Source organism: Hippocampus zosterae, chromosome 21 (genome assembly GCF_025434085.1).
Source record: "Hippocampus zosterae strain Florida chromosome 21, ASM2543408v3, whole genome shotgun sequence".
Lineage (NCBI taxonomy): Eukaryota > Metazoa > Chordata > Actinopteri > Syngnathiformes > Syngnathidae > Hippocampus > Hippocampus zosterae.
Window position 1 is genome coordinate 4,363,972 of NC_067471.1, and position 22,522 is coordinate 4,386,493.

A 22,522-nucleotide genomic window follows, 5' to 3' on the forward strand; every position below is an offset into this window, starting at 1 on the left:
GGAGATAAGAGGGAGGGGGGGGGCATTGGTGGGGGGGGGGTCGAACACCTTCTGACCTCCCAGCATGCATAGGCACACACGGTGCTTAAACACATCCCCTATGGGAGAGGAGATAGATATACATCCACCTGGGCCTGTCAACACTGAATGCTATCAGCGAACCGCACGTCGGACAACATGGAAGTTAAAATAAACAGGCCGCAAAACGGCGCCCCCCCCCCCCCCCCCCCCCCCCCCGCCCTCGCTTTCATCGACTCGTGCCACTTGCTGTTTCGGATTCACACGCGCACGCACACATGCATTCCAGTACCTCACTCAACCTTTGGCTTCGCCACGGTAAACTACCCGCGCACTAAACACACATCAAACAACGACAAGAGAGTTGAACAAGGACTCAAAAAATCATACATCCAGAACAGCAAACGCCTGTAAATTGTCAACAAGAGCAGATCATTTGAACCTCAGCCGTGCGTCCCTGGAGTAACGACGCAGCTTAAGCCTCATTAAATTTCCAACGTGTGGGCAAGGCACACATGGCTTTTAACCTCCAACTCGCGGGCTGTAAATCGGGGACGGCTTGTTTGTTTGCGCATCTGATAAACACATATTGCGATCATCTGGGGTTCCTCGGAACTCGCCCTCATTAGCTCCGAGCCTCGTTTCGAATGTCAGCTTTTTTAACGCCGCCATCTGATTAAAGGGGACGTGCTAAGGAAAAAAAAAAGAATAAAACTATAGCGCCTTCAGCCCTGGAAGCTGGCATGGTGTCAAAAGGCCCAGATGTGAGGACGATGCCACGCCATTCGGCGGACGCATTTTTGCGTACAGCTGCGTGCATTCACTGTGCAACATCTCATTATCTTTGAACGTTTGCTGGCTTGTTAAGGGTCCCTGTAAACATGAAGCCGAAACCGAAAGACTGTCCTTTACTGCAAGAGAAAACAGCTTGAGGGGATCCGTGCTATGTTTTGATTTATGCGACATTGAGGAGGAGGAGAAAGGCACGCAGAGGAAGGCGGAATTGGTGGGGGTGGATAGGGGGGGAGGGCAGTCATCTAATTGTATATGGTGACCCACGGAGCAACTATTTGGGGGCTTTCTGAAAAGGTCCAAGGATGTGGAGTATGTGCGTGACAAGACAGTGCCGACCGGTGGGAGTTCCTGTCCTGACACAAACCGGCGGCTGTGCATCCTGTTGACGAACGGCACCCCGACCCTTAAACCCCCCCCCCACCCCCTCCCTCCCGCCTACAGACTGCTGCACCTGTAAACATGTAAAAGCCAAGTCGCAGCACATAAGGCAACAGCTGGAATAAAAGAAGCTGCGTCACAGATGTCAACCATTTCTTGGCGCATTCTGTTGTCCTTCAGCGTAGCACAATCTCATTTTTGTTTTTTGCGGCCCGGTAGCCCAGTGGTTAGCACGTCGGCTTCACAGTGCAGAGGTACCGGGTTCGATTCCAGCTCTGGCCTCCCTGTGTGGAGTTTGCATGTTCTCCCCAGGCCTGCGTGGGTTTTCTCCGGGTGCTCCGGTTTCCTCCCACATTCCAAAAACATGCGTGGCAGGCTGATTGAACACTCTAAATTGTCTCTAGGTGTGAGTGTGAGCGTGGATGGTGGTTCGTCTCTGTGTGCCCTGTGACTGGCTGGCAACCGATTCACGGTGTCCCCCGCCTACTGCCCGAAGACGGCTGGGATAGGCTCCAGCACCCCCTGCGACCCTAGTGAGGATCAAGCGGTTTGGAAAATGGATGGATGGATGTTTTTTGTTGACAGACTAACAAGAGGCTTGTTGGGATTCTCGACGCAAATCAGGCGTCCACTTTAAGGCCCTCCAACGCGACAACGAGGGATCTGTAATTAGAGCAAAAGAGCGCCGTGACATTGTGCTCTCAACTTGGTGGATTCACTGGAGCACTTCAAGTGATTTACGTCCCAAACCTCACAACTCCGTGCCGCAATAGTCCGCATAAGTACAGGTATAGACGGTTTTCCTCGACACAGACCCAGCGGCCACTTGATTGTAACCGGGACCGCAATCGGATTAAAGGGTTACAATGACTTTGAAAGCCAACTGCCTAATCCCTTCCTACTTCCTATTTGGCTCGCTGCCTTCAGACAAATGGCCATGTGAGGATCTAGTTTGTTACTTCCATTCTGAGATTGGATTCTAAAACGAAGCAAGTAAGTGGAAACGTTAAAAAAAATAAAATACTGAGCATCAGTTTGCGTTTTACTGGCTGTGTTTTTACAAAGAACAGGGAGCTTAGAGCATGAAGCTTGTAACTCCTGCTCGCGTCAGTCTGATGAAAACTAAACAGGGCTGAGAGCGGCGACCGACGCCAACTCCCCCCGCACCCCTCAATCGGCTGTTCCCCCACCCCCCGGCGCCGCTCGCGCATTGTCCAATTAAGGTCTTCTGTTCGTGTGCGGTGCCCAGGCAGACTGCCACGAGCGTGCCAAGTCCCAAACACTCGGGGTCAGGGGAGTTAATCTGGCTTTCAAGGGTCCGACGGGGGCCATTGTTTGGGATGCTGCCTGCTGACACTTCAGCGACAGTGGGCGGGCATTGGCGCGTGGGCGCAGGGCTATAAAAGGCCTGGAGAAATCGGTTATAGGCACCCCGCGAGTCTCCCCTCGTCACCCCTCACACGACTGTGTTTAGACCAACTGACATTCTGAGGAGTGTGTGTGTGTGTGTGTTTGTGACTGTGGTGGACACACTTTCCACTCGCTGCAGGCATGCGAGCAGCATTGCGCTGCCGAGTACGGCACATAAGAGGTCCAACTGTAAATGACACATAACTCAGCGGTGAAAATTGCTGCGCGATGGCTCGCAGGCGAGTGAAAGCGCCATAATGGAAGTGCTACGCGACTCTTGTGACTTTTCATGACTTAGTGTGTGTAAGTAAGAGAGTGCCCTTTGGTAGCATAGTCTCGTCATGTACTCCCTTCAATGCAGTTCTCGGTGGACTCAAAACTTTATAGACTGAGTTGAAACTTTAAATCCGGTCCAACAATTTGGAAATAATTTTTAAATTCAATTGCGCTAGGATCAAGCCGTCCAAAATCGGCGACCACTGTATAATACAACTACACCTAATAAAATTTTCATGATCCATTTAAAAGAAGAAAAATAAAATAAAAAAGCAGGAGAACCAGGCGAAGCACTGCCAAAACCGTCCTGAGATAGAACTCCAGCATGAAAAGCGAGCCGAATGAACATTTTTGGCCGTTGGACGGTCTTTTCATATTCATCACGGGATTCTGAAAGATTCGCTAAAAGCCAAAACTTCCCCACAAAGTGAAAATGGTTGCCAGCAAATAAAAATCAGGTGCTTTAGTGACCGCGATTAATATCACAGCAGAGAAAATATTTAGGTGACGTGCGCATGCCTGCAGAGATATTATACATTCTGAAGGCCTTATCAACATGGCTTAGCATTTTGTTTTGTACACGCTGCTATGAGCAAGGTTTCTTACCAGATCATGACCTTTAATGGCTGTCGAATGACAACCGACGCTGTCATGGAAAGAAACCAGGAATTGCGGCGAATCAACAAAGGAGACGGAGTGAGCTCTTCCCATAAATCAGGAAGAAAAATTTCATTGTATTGCTCGTTTTAAGGGAGACATAAACAAAAGCCAGACCGTTGTTTCTCTGACTCCTTATAAAGCAGAGTTTTCAGACGTCGAAGTTGGCTGGAACACCAAAGTGTGCCTCTCCTTCAACAAGTAGATGCATTGTTGCAAGTAAAGGCCAAAAAACCCCATCCCGAAAAAAAAATGACATCCACCACTTTGAGGCGTAGAAGCAAAGGCTGTCAACATCGAGTCCAACCCGGTAGCGAGACCTGCGCTTGACTGGTGGACTGTGAAATTGCCACAAACACGGATGATAGCGAAAGCGGTGTGCCTCTATATCGTGGGCCAGGAATGTTAATTTCATAAACAAACTCCCCTCCAGAATCTGCTAAGGGGAGATGGAGGCATTCGTTCGACTGAGCTACTGCAAAACAACACACAGAAGGCCGGAAAAAACGCAGGAGTCGTCGTTAAAAATTTACATGTGATATATGACAATTCTAAAAACGTTTGAGAGTGCGGTAACAAAACAAATGCCAGGTATAAAATAACCGTATTTTCCGCACTATAAGGCGTTTTGGAGTATAAAACATTTTAAAACTGTTTTCAAATATAAGGTGCATCCAATTATAAGGCACACTGACGGCTTTTGAGAAAATTGAATGCTTTTAGGTGTGCCTTATAGTGTGGAAAATACGGTGAGGATGTTCTGTTATTCCCAAACAATGATGCTGATGAGGCTGGAAGAAGTGAGCAAAGCGGCCTGATGTGATCAGCTCAGGCTACCAAATGCCTCAATGGGTCTGGAGCCGAGCTCATCTACTCATTATGGTCATCGGAAAGTATTAGAGGCTGACGTCGGGGGACACATAACTGTGGGGAAACGGCGGCAGGGCGGGTGGGGAGATGGTCACTGAGCTGAGTGCATGAGCAGCAGGCAGAAAAAGGCAATCATGTGGCAATGATGTCATGGCATGACCTCGCTCAATAGGTGTCTGATCATGCTATCGGGAGAGTGATGATGGCCAGGAGAGGGCACGGGAATCTGGGTAGTGCGATGTTATGCAAAAACATTCACGGTGTTGATGTTCCTGCCGTTATCTGAGCTCACATCGAGAATAATGAGCACAAAAGCAACCACCATGTTCCACAAATGAAACCCAGATTACAATTTGAATACATTCACACCAAATGGTGGATCAACGTGCTAATCGATATTTTATACATACAGTGAAACTCCTCTACAACAAAATCATGTTTGCAGCAAGAAATTTTTCACAACAGGGTTTTTTTTTCACTGTATCAAATTTGATCTCAAATGTAAACACACACACACAAACGTATGTGTACTCTTTATTTTTATTCCAATAGTGCATAAGAATGAGGGGGGGGGGGGGGGGGGTCCGTTGTATGGGGGGCTGAAGAGTGGGAATGGTGTTAATGCATCAAGATTTTTTCACACTAGGGGCTATTTTCACCCATGTACTGTAGATTTCGTTGTAGAGGAGTTTCACTGTATATATATTTTTTGTCCATCTCATGGCAAAATTGTTGCTCGACCCTGCAAGACTTGAAAGCACTGAAAACGGAGACTGCTTTTTGGCGCCCACTCAAAAGTCGCCCGTGTCAGCACAACTTGAAATAACTGTCAGTTGCTCCGGAGCTGAGGGCCCACATGAAAAAAAAAGCCCAAATCTCACGGGTCCGTGTTTGCGGGCCTATGCGCTCTTTTGCTCAGGTGTCACGGAAACGTGAGAGCTGCTGCTACCAGGCGCCGACCGCTTGGACTACTCAAAGCCACCTTCTTACTTTGGCAGACAAGACAGGACAGCGGGGCATTGGAAATCTTTATGTAAGTGATTCCAAGGAAATTCTTTTGCTGTCAACACCAGCGAGTCACATCATTTTAACTTCTGTATTGACGGCTCAAGTTATGATAACATTTAACAGTCACACGATACACCGAGTCCTCCATTTGACTATCCCTGTGGTCAAGTAACTCCATACCGGCAGCGCACCACATCTAATGGGGGGGGGGGGGGGTGTCCGAGCGCGCCTCGTCTTGAGTCTTAACGTAGCGCAGTTTGTTGGATGTGGAGGCGAATCAAATGCATTCCAGAGTACCTTTTGCAGTGCAGACCCGCCAAAGCAGCGGGACGAAAAGCCACAAAAATAAAAAAATCCAGAGAACAGTCGGCTTTCTTTCGTGACCGACCCTGTGTTTTGAGGTTAGAAAAGGCTCGCGGGTCGAATTTCGCGGCTCTCTCACTTCATTATTTCAACGTAATAGACATACTGCATATTTTATTTTGATCTCGTCATTTATCAAAATAGCGCTAGAATTACGACAAACTCCCAACACGGGGTGGAAAACCAACGCCTTGGCTAGTGACTTCTCCATGCGCTAATTGGTTTCAAACCAAGCTAGCATTCTATCACACACACACACACACACACACACACACACACACACACACACACACACACACACACTGATAACCTGATAACATGATAAGTTATCCATTGCAGCGACCGCTGTCCCCTTAAGGGTGAAAGAACAACAAATGTGTAAAACTACAGCGTTTCAATATTTTTTATTATTTTTCCTCAAACGGGCAATAGCTATTTTAGAATTTGCATTACAAGTGGATGAAAAGGGATTGAGCATAAAACGAATGCTGGCCATTTCCTGTTCATTCCAGATGGGGGCAGTTTGGTAGCGATCAGGCAGCAAATGGATTAGTCTCAACTGGATGGCTTTTGGAGTTATTAATATGGACGCATTGTGCTGATGGCGGGGGGGGGGGGGGGGGGGTAAGCAGTCCTCATATATGTCATTTATCCCCTGGCATGTCAAGCGGTGATTATACTCTTCATTCATTGTGGCTAACGGGGATAAACAATTTATTTCTAATCGAGTCATGAGGACTGTGTGTTGTGGAAGATGCGAGCTAATGAGCCCAAAACAAATTAGGGTTTTTCCCCTTCCATTCCCACTTCATTTGCATTTTTAGCACATGCAAACACAAATATGCCGTTGTTTGTTCTCCGGCTCATAGCAACGTAATTACCGCTGACTAAGCGGGAATGAGGCAAGTGACCTTTTTTCGGCAGAATGATACTTCTGTCCGTCAGGAAGATGATGCGCTTTTTGTTTTCGCTTATTCGAAATACATTCGTCTCAGGCAAGCGAGCAGAAAGCTCATTTGATGTGCAAAGGGGAGTAGCTGAGCGTTTTGCAGGAGTGCGCGTTGTGGCGCCCGCGAGGTCCCTGACCCCAAATTCTTGGCTTGGAATTCATACTTTGGTGGGAAGAAAACTTGATAGCATCAGTTCAGAACCACTAAAACTGTCGTTCCCGGAGAGGTCAAACGATCCATTTGTGGCCAACTTCCCTGAGGGATCAATAGCAGTTTGGACACGAGTCAAAACCAATTGGGTTTTTTTTTTCCTATCATGTGAAAACGAAGGAGAACGAAAACTGTTGACAGTTAAATAGACAAAAAAGACCAACTAAGGGTTTAAGTAGGACTGCTCTTGGAATGAAACAGAGTACCGTATTTTCCGCACTATAAGGCGCACCTAAAAGCATTGAAGTTTCTCAGTGCGCCTTAGAATCCGATGTGCCTTATATATGGATCAATATTCTGATTTCTTATTTTAAATGTTTCGTAAAGCGCTTTGTTGCAACTGCAGCAGTTGTGAAAGCTCTGTATTGAATTGTATTGTATTGTATCCCCTTTGGCGTAGCTCCATCTAATAGTTGCATCACACAATTGCAGCCGCTTCTATTCTATGCACCTTATAATGTGGTGCACCGTATATACGGAAACAGTTTTAAAATAGGAAAGTCATTGAAGGTGCGCCTAATACTCCGAAGTGCCTTATCGTGCGGAAAATGCGGTGTAGATATTGATACTTTGGTCATGATGATTTCTGACCATTCCACTGGCAGACTGGTCTTGGGTGCCTCTAAGTCGTCGACAGTTGATTTTTTTGCAGAACAGCGCATCTGTCAGGGCACCAGGCAAGCCTTTGAAAGCGATTTTTCTTCCTCATTGGCTTCAAGCGGCGCACTGCGCTCTAAGTATCTTGTAATAAGCAGTTGGCCGACTTGTATGTGATTCTGATTATGGTGCTGGGGCGCTGCTCTGTGTTTTTCTGTTTATCCTGGCCGGCCTGAAGAGTGCCCAGTTTAAATAATGGTGAGCTGGTTAAGTAACGCGGCATGAGAAAGTTGAGCATTCCAAGCCCAGCTATGACTGATGCCCCCCCCCCCACCACATCCCCCTCCAGTCCGCCTCTTCTTCTTCTTATGTGCATTTTTGTATTTCGTTTTTCAGCTGACAGCGATAATTACACGCTACCACTGTAACTTCAACTTTCATTCTGGTTTCTTGCATCTGGAGATATATTTGGGCCGGATTTAGCTTGCTCAAGCCGCTGACAGATATAAACAACTGCAGTCGAAATAAGCAAACATAGAGAAATACTTATCCACTTTAATTTTAATGTATTCATAGAAAAAAAAATATCTACTCTCCCATGCCAGGTAAACGCCTCTTTAGCTACCGTAATTTTCGCGCAAAAAGGCGTACCTAAAAACCTTCCATTTTCTTAAAAGCTCACAACGCACCTTAAAATCCGATGCGCCTTGTGTATGGTCATTACAGTTAATATTTCGACCCCAAAATGGCTCCTTGCTCGAGACATGCTGACAACGCAGAATTCAAACAACGAGTCAATGTTAGAAATTGCTGTTGGTTAAGAGAACTGTGTCGCTGATTTACTGACATCTGATTGTTCTGTTGGTGTTTCCTTGAGCGTAGCTCCATCTAGTGGATGCATTGTAGATTGCGTCTTATAATGCGGTGCGCCCAATGTATGAAAAAAATTACAAAATTCATTGAAAGTGCGCCTCAAAATCCAGTGCGCCTTTTAGAGTGGAAAATACGGTAAGTTTAAGGTCGTTTCAGGTAAAAAAAAAAATTAAAGAGAGGTCTAAAGTTTTTTAAGGCGAGGAGCAAATTAAAGCAAGCACAAGGTGGGAATGTGGTGCACCGAGATATGATTGAACATTAAGACGGTAAAAAAGTGTCGAACTGCATAAAGTTCTCTCATTTGCTCTAATGCCGGTCAAGTATGGGTGCAGGAGCTCTCACACACAATTTCACAGGAACACGGGGTGATATTAACACACCGTCAAGACGATTTTTTTTTAATGCCGGCCCGGCAAGTCCAAAAATAACACAATACATGTCACTCGTTCTTTTGAGGGAGCAGACGAGATGGGAGATGGAAGTTTCCCACCTTTTGATGACATTTGGAAGTATTGCTTGTTTTTTTTTTTGCTTTTGGCTAAGCCGGGAAGAGAACATATTGAGACCAGAGCTCTAATGAAGACATGCGAGAATAGAGAAAGTCAGACCACAGATTTATCTGAGCATTATGTAAAACCAAAAATGTTTGAAGAAAAAAAAGACCTTGGCGAGCAATTTGCTGGAGCTGCGAAGTTTAACGCTTAGCGGTTACTACAGAGGACAGCTTATCATGCTATCAGGTAACAAGTTGTCATTATTGGTGCATGAAAGGATTAAATGTCAATCACTTTTGCGAGTTGCAACTCGATTGGCCTTCGGTTGATATGGTTGGTTTTTTACTTCATTTTGAAAAAAAAAACAAAACACTCCAACGAGTGTATTATTATTTCAAACCCACAATATTGATGATATTTTTTTTTTCATTCCGAGGGCCAAGGGAAGCATTTTAAAATGGTACACGTGAGCTAACGATGGTGAATACGCTACAAACGTGTGTCCCACCCCATGCTTACCTTTTTTTACGAACCCACAAACGCTTGCGTCAATTTTATTTTTCTGCTTCGTTCATCTTAGGGGCCGTTATGTAAATACGAATCAATGTTTTATTCCACATTGCTCAGTTGGTCATTTCCCAATAAATTATCATTTATGATTTTTTTTTTTTTTACCAGAAACGGATTGTTCAACAAACACCTCCGGCCATGTCATTATTCTCCCCATAAAGGCGGGTGATTATACATTGATGAGATGATTCCCGGAGACTGAAAAAAGGGCTGACGGCGGCAAGCGAGTCGTGGCAACCCCCCCCTCCCCCCGCACCCCTCTTCTGATAAAACGGAAGTTTCCCCGGCTTTTATGCAGCACGCAGCTGTCGGGAGAACTTTGCTTCTTATCTGCAAGTGCCCTGATAACACCAAAAAAAAAAATCAAAGGAGCGACTCAAGGTTGAACTGTTGTTTCCTCACTTCACCCTCCCACCCCCAATCTCGCTCAAGTGCTTTCACCTCAAGCCAGTTCGTCCTCCTTTCCCACTCGGGAGGAGTGTTTCAATTTTTCTCCGTGCAACAATAGAACTTTCATCTGGATGGTTTCAATTAGTCTGTTTTATGTGGTTGATTGATATTAGAGATGCAGAATGTTCGGATACAGGTCTGGGAAAGACGGTTTGAGGGAGAAGGCGAGAGAGTGGGCCGCAACCTATTCATCGATCATCAAGTCGGACGTTCCTGCCGCAAATATGAAGTGACACCAATTTAATCAGGCTCTCTTGTTTTGATATTAAGACCGGTAGGGTCCACGCACGCTGGATTCTAGCTGCGGTTTTAGTCATCAGATCGTTCACGTCCTTGCTCAAAGTTCTTCCACAAAGAAGTGGACATCAACAAAAACTGGAATGAGCGACCGACTCCAAAGATTGCGATACTCCACAACCTGAAATCGGCAAGCCGTGCAGAAATCTGTCTTTCGCGACGTGTCATCTATCGAGTTGGAAGATTTTCCTACCCCACCGTCTGATTTCAAAATGGAGCAATGTTTCGCCCTCGACATTCATAAGGTTCACGTTTTATGCTCGACAGCAGGGGTGTCAAACTAATTTTTGTCGCGGGCCACTTTGGAGTTACGTCTTACTTCAGGGCCGGCAGTGAAACAAACAAAAAAAAAAAGGGTTGTATCATCGCATTACTACTTGTACACACCAAATTTAATGTATTTCTAGTTTTGAAATAAGTCAACTACCATCGTCAACTATTGTTGAAATGAGTGTAAATGGTAACAAAATGATTGCAAAATCTCATCATTTAGTATAGATGATAATTTGTAGGGCCACGTTAAATGACGTGGCGGGCCAGATCTGGCCCCCGGGCCTTAGCTTTGACACCTATGCTCTAAAGTGTGCGCGTAAGGAGAATTGGGTTGCTTTTCCACACAATAGTGCAGCACGGGGAAGCGGGAGGGTCCAAAGAAAACAAACGTGGGCATGGGATTTTTTTTTTTGCCTTGCTTGAATCAGGTTCATTTTCACTTGGTGTTCTTATTCCAAAAAAATATATAATAATAGCAGAAAAGCATAACATTTGTGCATTTTGCGTTTGGAAATGTTTGGAAACCCCTCGGGTTGTTTTTTCTCTCTTCTGAGCTTGCGACTGGATATAACTTTGGGATAACATAACTGAGGCAGGGCAAGAGAGCAAAAGCAAGTAAGAGAGAGGAAACCAAAACACAATCGTAAAGTATGAAGAGCTGCAAACACGTTGACTTTCGTAGTCCACGAAAAGGAAACACAGCTGGATCAGATGCTGGTCAGGTTCTGCCACAGTATCTGTGTTCACACCCTACCTGTTTGGCATTCAGGTCTTCCTTGGAGTGCATGCTGGGGCTGCCTACTGGAGTGACGGGGGCACTGCGGCTGCCCCCGGCCAACGCCGCACGCACCGATGACAGCCACTTCATGACCAAAGTAAAAACAAATCGATAATTCCTCGATTGGGGCTTCTACGTCCAAAGCACGCCGACGCCGCTTTTGCACTGCGCCGCTTAACATGCCGACACAGATCCAACAATACACGCTAATCTGAAAAGACGACGCAGCGCCATCCCATTTTGCGCGATAGCCTAGTGACACACACTATTTCCTCCCCCCCTCCATCTCTCCGCTGCCATCTGTCACTCTTACCCCTGTCACTTTGTCCCGCTATCGCGCCCCATCGCTTTATCTAAGACGTACGTACAGTACGACCGGTTCCACGGACACGCGCACGTCCTGCTGCGGCTTTCGGACAGAGCGAGGGATTGATGCCGGCCGGGCATTAATCCAAAATCGGTGCCTCGTACGCAGGCTGCCGTGCGCATGACTCCGTGATGGGATGGATGATGGACAGTCCAACAAGGGTGTGGATTACTGATTTAAGTGCGTCTATGTTTGATCGAGGCGGCAGGAAGGAAGAAGCGACCAAACCAAATCATGAAGCGGTTGCTAGGTAGTAGATATTGCCGAGCGCTGTTAGCATTGTTGCGAAGATGATTACGGATGCCAGCTGTCAGTCGCGGCAGATGGACAAGCGTGGAGAACTGACTGTTGAAGTCTCTCAATGGCACAAAGTCAAATATTTATTCCTTGCTGCTTTTTGGGTCTTAATACAACCTGATACATTCTACGACGGCAGTTGAATGTAATATTGGGTTATTATAAATTTTCTTGTGATCCGTGAGTTTAAAAAAAAAATAATAGTACCGTATTGGCCCGAATATAAGATGGCCCTGAATATAAGATGACCCCCTCTTTTTCAAGACACAAGTTTGAAAAAATACTTTTTGAACACCAAATTAATTTTTATACAGAAAATAATTGCAGTACATCTGAAACAAATGATTATAACAATATATTTGAGAGAAAAAAAATTGCCTCATTCAAATCTTAATATCTGAACATAAAAATATGTATATATTAATATAATATATATAATATTAATATGTAAATATGTAAACTAAAGTGCAATCACATTCGTAATTGAATGGCTCCTGGTTTTTGAAATGTAAATGACATCATAACTTCTCCTCAGCTGCCGGTTAAGCTGGCCGATCTTCGACCCACTTTTCTCCAGATTGTAACTACGTTTCTCCATTTTCTGTTATCTCTTCTATTATTTTCTTGTATTTTCTTTCTTACCACTATTTTTTATTTTTCTTCTTCGTGCTACCGCTATTTTTATTTTTATTCTTCGTGACAGGGGTTCACTTTGGCCTGGGGAGTCAAGTTCAGCATTCGCTTCGATGATATCTGGCGCCATCTAGCGTCGTGAATGGGTATAATATCTAGACCCCGAATATAAGACGACCCCGTCTTTTTCAGTCTTATTTCAATGCAAAAAACATCGTCTTATATTCAGGCCAATACGGTAATAATAAGAAGAAGAAGAAACAGCTCCCATGTCAAATGACATGTACGAGCGAAAAAGAGCCAGTAGCAGTTCACGGCACAAACTTAGAGTCAACCATATACTTATATTTAAGCCCATATGACCAAACCACGCTCCCAGCCCACAACACAGAGCTTTAAGTTCTCAAAATGACAATCCCGCAGACGACATTTCCACTGTGGAAATGTCACAGCGCCGCGCCACTTTAAAAGCGGATGAATCCCGGCGGGGCTCGGCAAGAGGTCGGCTGGAATTATGGCCGCTTGGAAGCCGACCCTTTCAGAGTGAGATACGCGTCCCAGTTTGGCCTAGTGCCCTGGCAGAAGAGGGGCACGGACATATGCAACCGACAGGCGCTCGACCCCATTGGGGGGTCTGCGTGGCATCGGGGGCGGATTAATCTCTTAATCCCTGGTCTCAGCGTGCCCAACTGATGCAAAGTGGCGCGACAGTTTTGCCATTGAGTCAAACGTCGAGGAAGCAAAAAGTGGTCGGAGAGGAACAATTATCGCACAGATTTTAAAAGATAAAATAAAAATGATCAGATCAGGATGAAACGCGGTTTGATGTTGAACGGCGTGTCCTTTACTGGTCGTGACACTCTCATGAAACTACAATGAACAAGTGAATCAAATGAAAGCAGTTTTAGCCCGCAAGCTAGCCTCGGGGCAAAGATGTTTGACATGTTCCCCAATGGCAGAGAGGGGACATATTTCTGCCGAGATCAAATTGAAATTAAAATTAAAATAATAATAAGTAAAATTACAGAGCATAGAAAAAGCAACACATGGTGTGAAAAATAATTAGTATTCCCGTCTTGATGGCCTCTGATGGCATGCCACTAAAAACAACAGTGATTTAAATTAAACGACTGAGGGAAAAGACGGGATTTATGAACGTTTGGAGCCGGCACATGTTGGGAACTCCTCCACATTCTTCTTCCCCGCTCCCACATCCCCTCACATGTTGCTTCTGCTCACTTTTTGATGCCCAGATGCGTCGCTCGTCGCTTTTATCCAACTCCTGGGAGCGACCCTCCAGAAATTAGAAAAGTGTTTTTTTGATTTTTTTTTTTTTTTTTTTTGCCAAAACATCTTGGTGGGAGAAATAGAGGCATAGAAGCGAACTCCCAGATGACAGGAAAAAAAAGGGGGCTTTTCCAAAGTGGGGCTTGACACCGGAGCTCTTGTTGTGGGACGCCACAATGCAATTCCGAATGACTACAAAACACTCAAAAGCTCTTACACATGTTCAAGTGCTGAGGCACTTAGATCAGAATAAGCACGGAAAGCACAGCGTGACTTGTTTTGATTGAAGAGCCTTGTAACTGTTACTAAGATGAAACAAAATATTGAGAGTTAGTTGGCCACATTGGGACCGAGGAATAAATTGTTGCAGATCGGAGTCAAGGTGCAGCTTGCGGAATATGTATAGGATGTTCCCCCCCAAAAAATCCGTAGTCCGATAATATGGCATCCGTTCGTAATTGCAATCTGATGGCAGCACATATTTGCTTCACAATGCATAATTTTGCAGATCATTTTCGGAATGTGTTGAAATAAAACGAGATGAGCCTCTATTTTTAAATTTTTTTCCCACGGAACAACTTTGCATCATCTGTCCATCTTTGCTCATAAACGATGTCGCAATCGAACATTTAAGAGGAAGGAGGTAATAAACGAGGGGGCAATAAATCTGTTTTATCGCATACCCCCCCACCGCTTCGTGACAAATGTGACACCTCGCGTCGCGATCTATGAATGTTTGCGTCGGCAATGTCTATCAGTTCCGACGGGACAATATTGACGAGGCAAACGGGCCGCTCCGACAGAACATTCCAATATCACATGTGACCTTGATGAGGAAGAGGAGAGAACCGCTGGTGCAGTGGAGCGACGCTTGGCCACATTTTTTTGCATGGCCCCCTCTCATCTCCTGCCAAAAGATCCAATGAGCCAATGGGACCTTGAAATGTTTTGGAGTTTTTTTTTTGTTATGTTTTTTTTTCTTTTGTTGGAATGAGACAGATGTAAACAATTACAGAGCAAAATGCTGGTGATCGTTGAGAGGAAACTGGAGGGGAACGAGCTCCCCTTCTGAATTCTTTCCAGAGTTTTGGTATTAATTAACACGCACGTACACACACACACACACAAAGGACCGCCAGCGTCTCGTGCATCACAGGCACTGGCTCACTGCACCTCGGGTGCGTGCGGGTGTGTTCAGACCACCACCGTGAAGACGGTCTGAATCGGCAGCCTCTTTTTGCACTTGGGGATTATGTCAATCATGGGTGTTAGTTGCAGATGGGGGATTCGGGGGAGGGGGGGGGGGGGGGGGTTTGAACACTTGGGATCTTTGCGCTGAGTACAGATGTTATACCGACAGGATCGGCATTAGACCTGAGGGACATGTCAAAAAAGATATTTTCGTCTGGGAGCGGCACAAATATAAAGCGGACGTTGCATTACACGGAAGGCAAACAAACGTGACATCATTTCGCTTTTTCTTTCCGTCATGGTTCATTGAAGACTCCAAATTGCCCATCAGTGTGAATGTGCGAAGGGGATGGCTGTTTGTCTAGCTGCTCTGTGATTGGCTGGTGACCAGCCGAGGGTGACTCCGCCTCTCACCCAAAGTCAGCTGGGATACGCTGCGGCTTTCCCAAATGAGGGCGAGCACTGCATAAAATGGATGGTCAACAATCCCCTAAATACGCAAAAGTTATAAAACTACGGGCGATCCCACCCTCTCCGCCCCCCCAAAAAATAGAGATTTCCTTTCATCTCCCCAAGTGGTTGCCGAGCGCAACATTCTCCCAGAATAGATTTGCGTAATCACTCTCCCTGAATAATTCACCCCCAATTTCCCCTCAAATCAAAACAGAAGAAGTCTCTCGTGAACATGCACTCTTTCATATAGGTGCGCCACAAAGGGAACAGGCCTGGCATCCAGATGTTTACAACACGGAAGTACAAGGCAGAGTTGACACTTGCTGTGCGCTGGCAGGGCTTTTCAAATCCAAACAACCCGGAGGGAGGACGTGAGCCGGTGCTCTTCGGAGACGCTCCGCAGGAGGCGCGTATATCAACCTATAAAAGCCTGTGAGGTCACAGTTGTCAGCGGTAACGGTGGGGTGGGGTCGGGGGGGGGTCATAACAGAGGACAACAACACCGCTGTATTGTTCCCCTGCCAACTCGCTTCTTGACACTGGGGTCAACCTTTGACGGTAAATCATCGCACCAAAGCAGCTGAGGCCAAACGCGCCTAAACCGGACAATCGGGGGGGGGGGGGGGGGGGGGGGGATTAAGAGACTGTCGCCGGGCATTGAACATTACAGTACGGTACTGTTATTATTACCCTATTGGCCCGAATATAAGACGGTGTTTTTTGCATTGAAATAAGACGTGGAGGTTGTCTTATATTCGGGGTCTAGACATTATAACCATTCACGACACTAGATGGCGCCAGATATCATTGAAGTGAATGCTGAACTTGACTCCCCAGGCCAAAGCGAACCCCTGTCACTCAGAATAAAAATAAAAATTGCGGTAGCATGAAGAAGAAAAATAAAAAATAGCGTTAAGAAAGAAAAGACAAGAAAATAATAGAAGAGATAACAGAAAATGGAGAAACGTAGCGACAATCTGGAGAAAAGTGGGTCGATGATTGGCCAGCTGAGGAGAAGTTATGGTGTAAATTTCACGATGCTATATATATATATATATATATATATATATATATATATTATCATTTGTTTCAGATGTACTGTAATTATTTGTATACTGTATAAAAATTAATTGCATGCACTTCATTTCCCCATTTAGTATTATGATTCAAGCGGACGTGCTTTTCACCAAGAGTATAATTAGTCATCCATTTGAACTTCATTTAAGGGTAAACAAACATTGATTGCGGCGCAGTTGTCAAGGAAGAAGCTGGTTGCCGCGGTCACTTTGCTGTATAATAATAAGAGTCCTACTGTGATGATATTCAATTAGCTTTTTTTTATGTATCCAGGATCGAAACCATTCAGTGATTTATAGACCACTAGCATAATTCTAAAATCATTTGGACGGCAAACTGGAAGCCGGCGAATAGTGTGTCCTTTATGGAATGTATTTGGATTACTTGGCTTGCCTGGTATGCGAAACATAATTTTGATTGTGAACACTCACATGATACGATGTGAGATTTTTGATGGGGGGGGGGGCAATGTTTCGGAGGCACTTTGCTTATTTTTATTCAATTTTTTTCCATTTGAAGTTATACACAGTGGCCTGATGTGCTCTTATGCATCATTTGTGGTGGTGGAGTTCAACAAGTCAGTTTGCAACATGACTACTTGTGACATGACAAGCCTGTAAATGTTCCAATTCCCAAACAGTTTTAACTTGGACTCTTGCACCTTTTTCTCCCCAAAACCTTTGAACCTTTGTGCGTGTTTTACTGGTAGCAGTCTCATTCTGGCAACCAAAATGGCCTGGCAGACTCAAAAAAGTGCACCGATACCATTTTAAACATGTGGTTGAGTGTCCTTTGTGCATCTCCGAAAGTTAATGGATTTTTAAGTGACTCTGGTGATTTTTGCGGGCATTCGAAAACCTCAGCCGGAGCGAAAGCCGCGGCAGGAATTTACTGTAGTTGAATCATCACCCTTTCGTTTTTGATCAATGACTTAAAGAGGCAGGGATTCCCCTCGCGATTCATGTCTCGAAGCCGTTTGGGTATTCATGTGGCAGGCAATTGCCAATCAATCAATAAAGAACAAAAAGTGCAACATCTTTTGTGGGTTTTGGCGAGGGCGTGGCCAATCTGTCCCCGAAGCGAACCCTGACACTTTTTTTTATTGAAGCCATGAACGGCTGAATTTGGTGTCGAAAAATAGGACATTAGGACGCGGGGGCTCATAATTCTTCCAACTGTTAAAAACAGACACCGTCATTATATAGCTGCCATAACTGCAATTATGGGAAACGCCAACATGTTAGACAGTACGCAGCAAACCGAGCAGTGAAGATCACGACATGAAGTCGCTTCTTGTCAATTGTGTCTGCTTGCACCGTAAGTCCCAAACGTGTTGAGTAAGAGCAGCATCGAGAGATCTCAAAAGACTCTTTTTCGACAGTCCGGTTAATTAGAGAGCGAAGGCTTTAAAGCAGCTGTAGTGTGGCCCGACCAAAGCAACGTGCCGAGACAGCGAATAGCCAAGATGGATGCTGATGCCGGTCGGACAGACCGCTGTCGTGAGGTCACAGACTAAACAAGGACAAACCGCTTCATGAAACCAGTCCAAGTATGGGAACTACTGTTGGAAAAAACATCTGTTGTTTGGCAACATGGCTTGCTTGCTTTGCTGGCTTTTTTTCCCTTCTTGTTTGCTTTGAGGTGGTATTAAATTGGAGATGCTGAATGCGGAGGTCCAACTGGGCATTTTGGTGTCGCGGGCGAGGGCACTTGCAGAAGTTTCCCAGCCGTCGGCCCCGCGCTTCAGTTGAGGGCTCGTGACTGGAACGTCATTAAAGCGCCGTTTGCAGGGTTGACGTCCGGGAAGTGTGCGAGCGCCATGCGTCACATGCCGATGAATCGGACAGATCAACTTTTTTGACTCTTAAGAGGTCGGGTGGGGGCTCGAGATCAGACAAATCCACATTAATTGACACCTGAGTCTAAAAATTAAGACATTTCAGTCGGTGTCTTGTTATCCCAGCCTTATCTTCTTAACACTACCCCCCCCAAAAAAAAAGCAGCATGGCTAACACAACCTTCCAGTCTGACTAAAATGGTGCAAAAAACAAAGCCATACTTGCAATAGGGAGTAATATAAATCCAGCAAATCTGTTCCAGACTTAAGCACTCCAAGGCAATAAGTCTCGCGGTATGCTCGTCAAGGCATCAGGCCCTTCAAAATAAGAGCTCTTCAGTATGATAATTTACACCAGACTTTCATTGTCTCCCATGATGGGTTACTTAGCTTCTCAAGCTCAAACTATTGAGTGATTGTTCATTATTAAGAATGAGCCACCACATGGCTCCAGGCACTCAGGTGAAGCTGTATTATATGCATGAGTTTTATTTGGAAGATTTAACTTTTGACAGCTTGCGTCGCGTTGATTTTGCCTCAATGTGGAAGAGCAAAAAAAAAAATATCTAAATATTTTTTTTTTTAAAGATTGCATTGTGGAATACACATTGCCCCGTGTGGAGCTCTTTATACACAACTTCCAAAACGCTTCAAATGAACACGAGTCGAATCCAGGAAATGAATGACGGCGTAATGCTGCAAAAGGCTGAGCTGCCATTGCCTTTTGAAGAATACATAATTACTCCGGCGCAAAAAGCCTTTTATAATATCAATAAGCTAAAAAAAAAAAGAGAGAACTTAAAAGAGCCATTGAGTCACTCCAACGTTGATCATCCAACCATTGTAAATGTCACTATTAAGCCGCAATGAGGTCACGTAATGCTCCCCCGATCGATTCATACCATCCCCACATCATTCGATACCTTGCATGACTTAGATTTACTGTCTATCAAAACATTGCCGCAGCAGGGTTGCTGTTGTTTTGCCAGTCAGCGCGGCATTATAATGCAAGAGTTGGCAGCCCCCCACAAGATCAACGAGCTTGATGGAATAAAGAATCTTTGTCGGACGGAGTGGACCCTGTCATCGTAAACTGTCATTGCATTAGAGGTATTGAGGAGAAAAAAAAAAGCATGTGATCGGCTGTGGAATGTGATTTTTTTTTTTCAATTCCTGGAATAGGAAGGGTGCCGTCTCAATCCGGAGACGTCAAATGGTTCCGAGCCTAAAAACAAAACAAGTGCGGTGGCCTGCGAGTCAATAAAAGTTTATTTAATCATGTCTTGTTTGTATCACTCACTCGGTAAATTGGGGGAATGCAAGTAAGGGGGAAGGAAGTAGGCTGGCGGGTATTTGTAGGCCCGGCATGTGTACACACTGAATAATTTCCTCAAACATACTCAACACCACACAAACAAAGATGAAAAAAGGAACATGAAATGTTTACAGTTTTCTTTCAACACAAGCTGCGGAACCATCGTCCGGCGGGCTAACGTTTGATTTCGGCCTGTTCACTGTTGGCATTCTGCGAGCAGAGGCCTTCCAGTTTGTTATCTGCGGTTTGTTACGTGTTCATTTCGCCGCTGTCCTTCGCTGAACCGCTGTGTGGGGACGGCTGAGTGAAGGGCCGTGAAAATGTCAACAAAGCCCCGGCCAAGGTTCTTCCTGCAGCCAACGGCTGATGACAGGAAAAGCGATTCTGTCGTAGCGTTATTTTAGCTCTTTTTTTTTTTAATCGGCTTATCAAGAGATTTAGTTTAAACATTGCGCAAATTAAGAGTCTGTTTTGCTTGTGTATACATCTGCGTAATTGTCCTATTTTTGAAATGTCTAATCACCCTCTGGGAGACGTGTGGCATAATCGCTATTCTTACGAATTACATTAACATGATGCTTTTAAATTAACTTATTCAGTACCAGCCAATTCTAAACCAAGTCTGAAAAGACGTTTAAAAACGTCTTTGGGAGTGAATGAGTTAATTTCTCCATTATAAAATGGCTGGGAAGTCAAGATCAAATCTTTCCGCGCTTTTATTCAGCCACAATATGAATGGTTCTTCTCAAACGGTTCAGATTTACCGTTGTGTGGAGGAAGTCCATTGTTCCCGGATGTCAATCAAAGAGGGCTTCGAGACATACGAGCCTTCGACTGGCGGCCGAGATCTGCGAGATTCTTGTCATAGCGGTCTCTCAAAGTGAACCTGACTTTGAGAAGATGATATCATTCAATGACTAGCTTTGGATTTTTGAGAATTTAAAAAAAATAATTCTGATCATAGCCTCAAGGGTGGAAAAAAAATGGCCGCCGTGAGTTGTGTCACCCACTCCCAGTGTTCAGTGGGTTATGAAATTAAACTTTGGGCTCTCCAGCTGCAGAAAACTGAATGGGTTTTTTTCCATGCTTCTTTTTTTTCCAATAATACAGACTTTCCAGTGGGGTGTTGACTTGACAAATCTAAGTCCAGCACATTACATATGAATCTATTGAACGTAGAACGTTATGCATACGTGAACGTAGAGCAATGCATCAAGCGCCACATCAAAACAGGGATCATTTCCCAACCACACAATGTTTCAGCTTGTTTTTACTCCCCACAGCATGCAAATCACATCCAGTTCAATGGCTGTGAATAATTATGCGTGTTCGAAACAAGGTTATTATAGTTCACAAAAAAATTATAAAATAACACATTTTGTTGCCCATATAAAATAAAAATAAATGTGCTTTTTTTTTAAACAAACAAAAACTAACTCTTAGGCTCCTAAAACCTAAGATGATTACCGCAAAAATGCTAATGTTTGCTTTTTTGAATTAATATCATACTTCTGTGCATCTGGGGTTCATTTTCCTGTATATGTATACATTTTGCTATTGATGTGCGTCAGAAGAAGAAGGAAGTGTAATCTACTTTAATGCGCAATGCTTAATGACCTCTTTATTATAATGCACTCAACAAAGCCAACATATAAAAAAAAAACTAAAACTAATAAAGTCTAAATTAATACAAAGCATTTCATCAAAATAGAAAAAAATAAAAATTAACTGAATTTTTAAAAAGAATCATTTTAAACAAACAAAAAAATAATAATCCAAAACTATTACACCCGAATATAATATATAAATTTGATGTGGGTACCAACAAGCTACTGTTCGAATTAATTAAGTGACTTTTTGGATAAGTTGCACTTGTCAGGAGTTTTAACATTCCCCTTATTAGAATATTTTGAATATTTTGGTTATTGCATTCACGCCATTACATTGTGCGACGTTCCGTTTGCTATTTGGCTTTTCATCCATAGGCATTTATTTTTGCTTTCACATACCAATTAATTACTATTTAATTTCAGACCGTCCACTATTTTAAAAAAGACAAATAAGTCGGTAATTGTGCAAAAGTTCGTCGGTAACCGAGATCTTTGGGGTACTCATTTTTACTTTGACTTGAGTGATCATTTTAAAGTCACCGTACGCATAATCGAGTACAATTTTTGGGCTATTCTACCCATCGTTGGTTCCAACCACATCAACTCACGGTCACCCATCCATAATTGCTAAGTGGTAGTTAGAGAACACGGTGTATCAGAATTCAACTTGCACGCAAGGGTATTTTTAAAGTCACGGTTCCTTTTGTAGTGTGTGCATACTCTCATTGTTCTTTGGTGAAATGAATGGAAAACAAACACACGCTGACCTAGATACGGCAGCGGCCAGCCTCTGTTCTGCTGACCAACAGCAAAATGACAAACTCCAAACCAGGAAAATGCTACGAGACTATTATTTCCCCTCATTCACAAAAAAAGTTGTTTTTTTTTACCTTGCATAACTCGATATGATCTTTAAATATCACTACATGTGTTTGCTTGTCTGTACATACTTGAATGCGGATTTAGAGGGATGCTAAATCCAAATGAATTAGTTCATAGCCAATATTAATAGCAAGTGTCGTGTTCAATTCTGTCGCCTTGTCATCGACTGACCTAAATATTTACTCCACAATGCAGATGTAACTTGTGTCATGTGCGCTGCTGCGGGGAGGAAGGAAGGCCTGCGACTCGTTTGTCTTGGCCTAATTATTCCGTTGATGGACCGACTTTATTTTTAGTGGTATCAGG

At 44.3% G+C, this 22,522-nt stretch overlaps 1 protein-coding gene across 3 annotated transcripts in view; it reads right to left on the bottom strand.

Annotated features, from left to right (window-relative positions):
• The window catches only part of nav3 (neuron navigator 3), a 195,271-nt gene that overhangs the window by 105,041 nt on the left and 67,708 nt on the right, over positions 1-22,522 (bottom strand). The window contains exon 1 of one of the 3 annotated variants that reach the window (XM_052056074.1): positions 11,244-11,501. The exons of the other annotated variants lie outside the window; for them this stretch is intronic. Within the exon in view, the coding sequence (XP_051912034.1) occupies positions 11,244-11,357 (114 nt within the window). The 5' untranslated portion in view covers positions 11,358-11,501. Of the gene's footprint in view, positions 1-11,243; positions 11,502-22,522 lie in introns of those variants that run through there. 3 annotated transcript variants of the gene reach the window in all.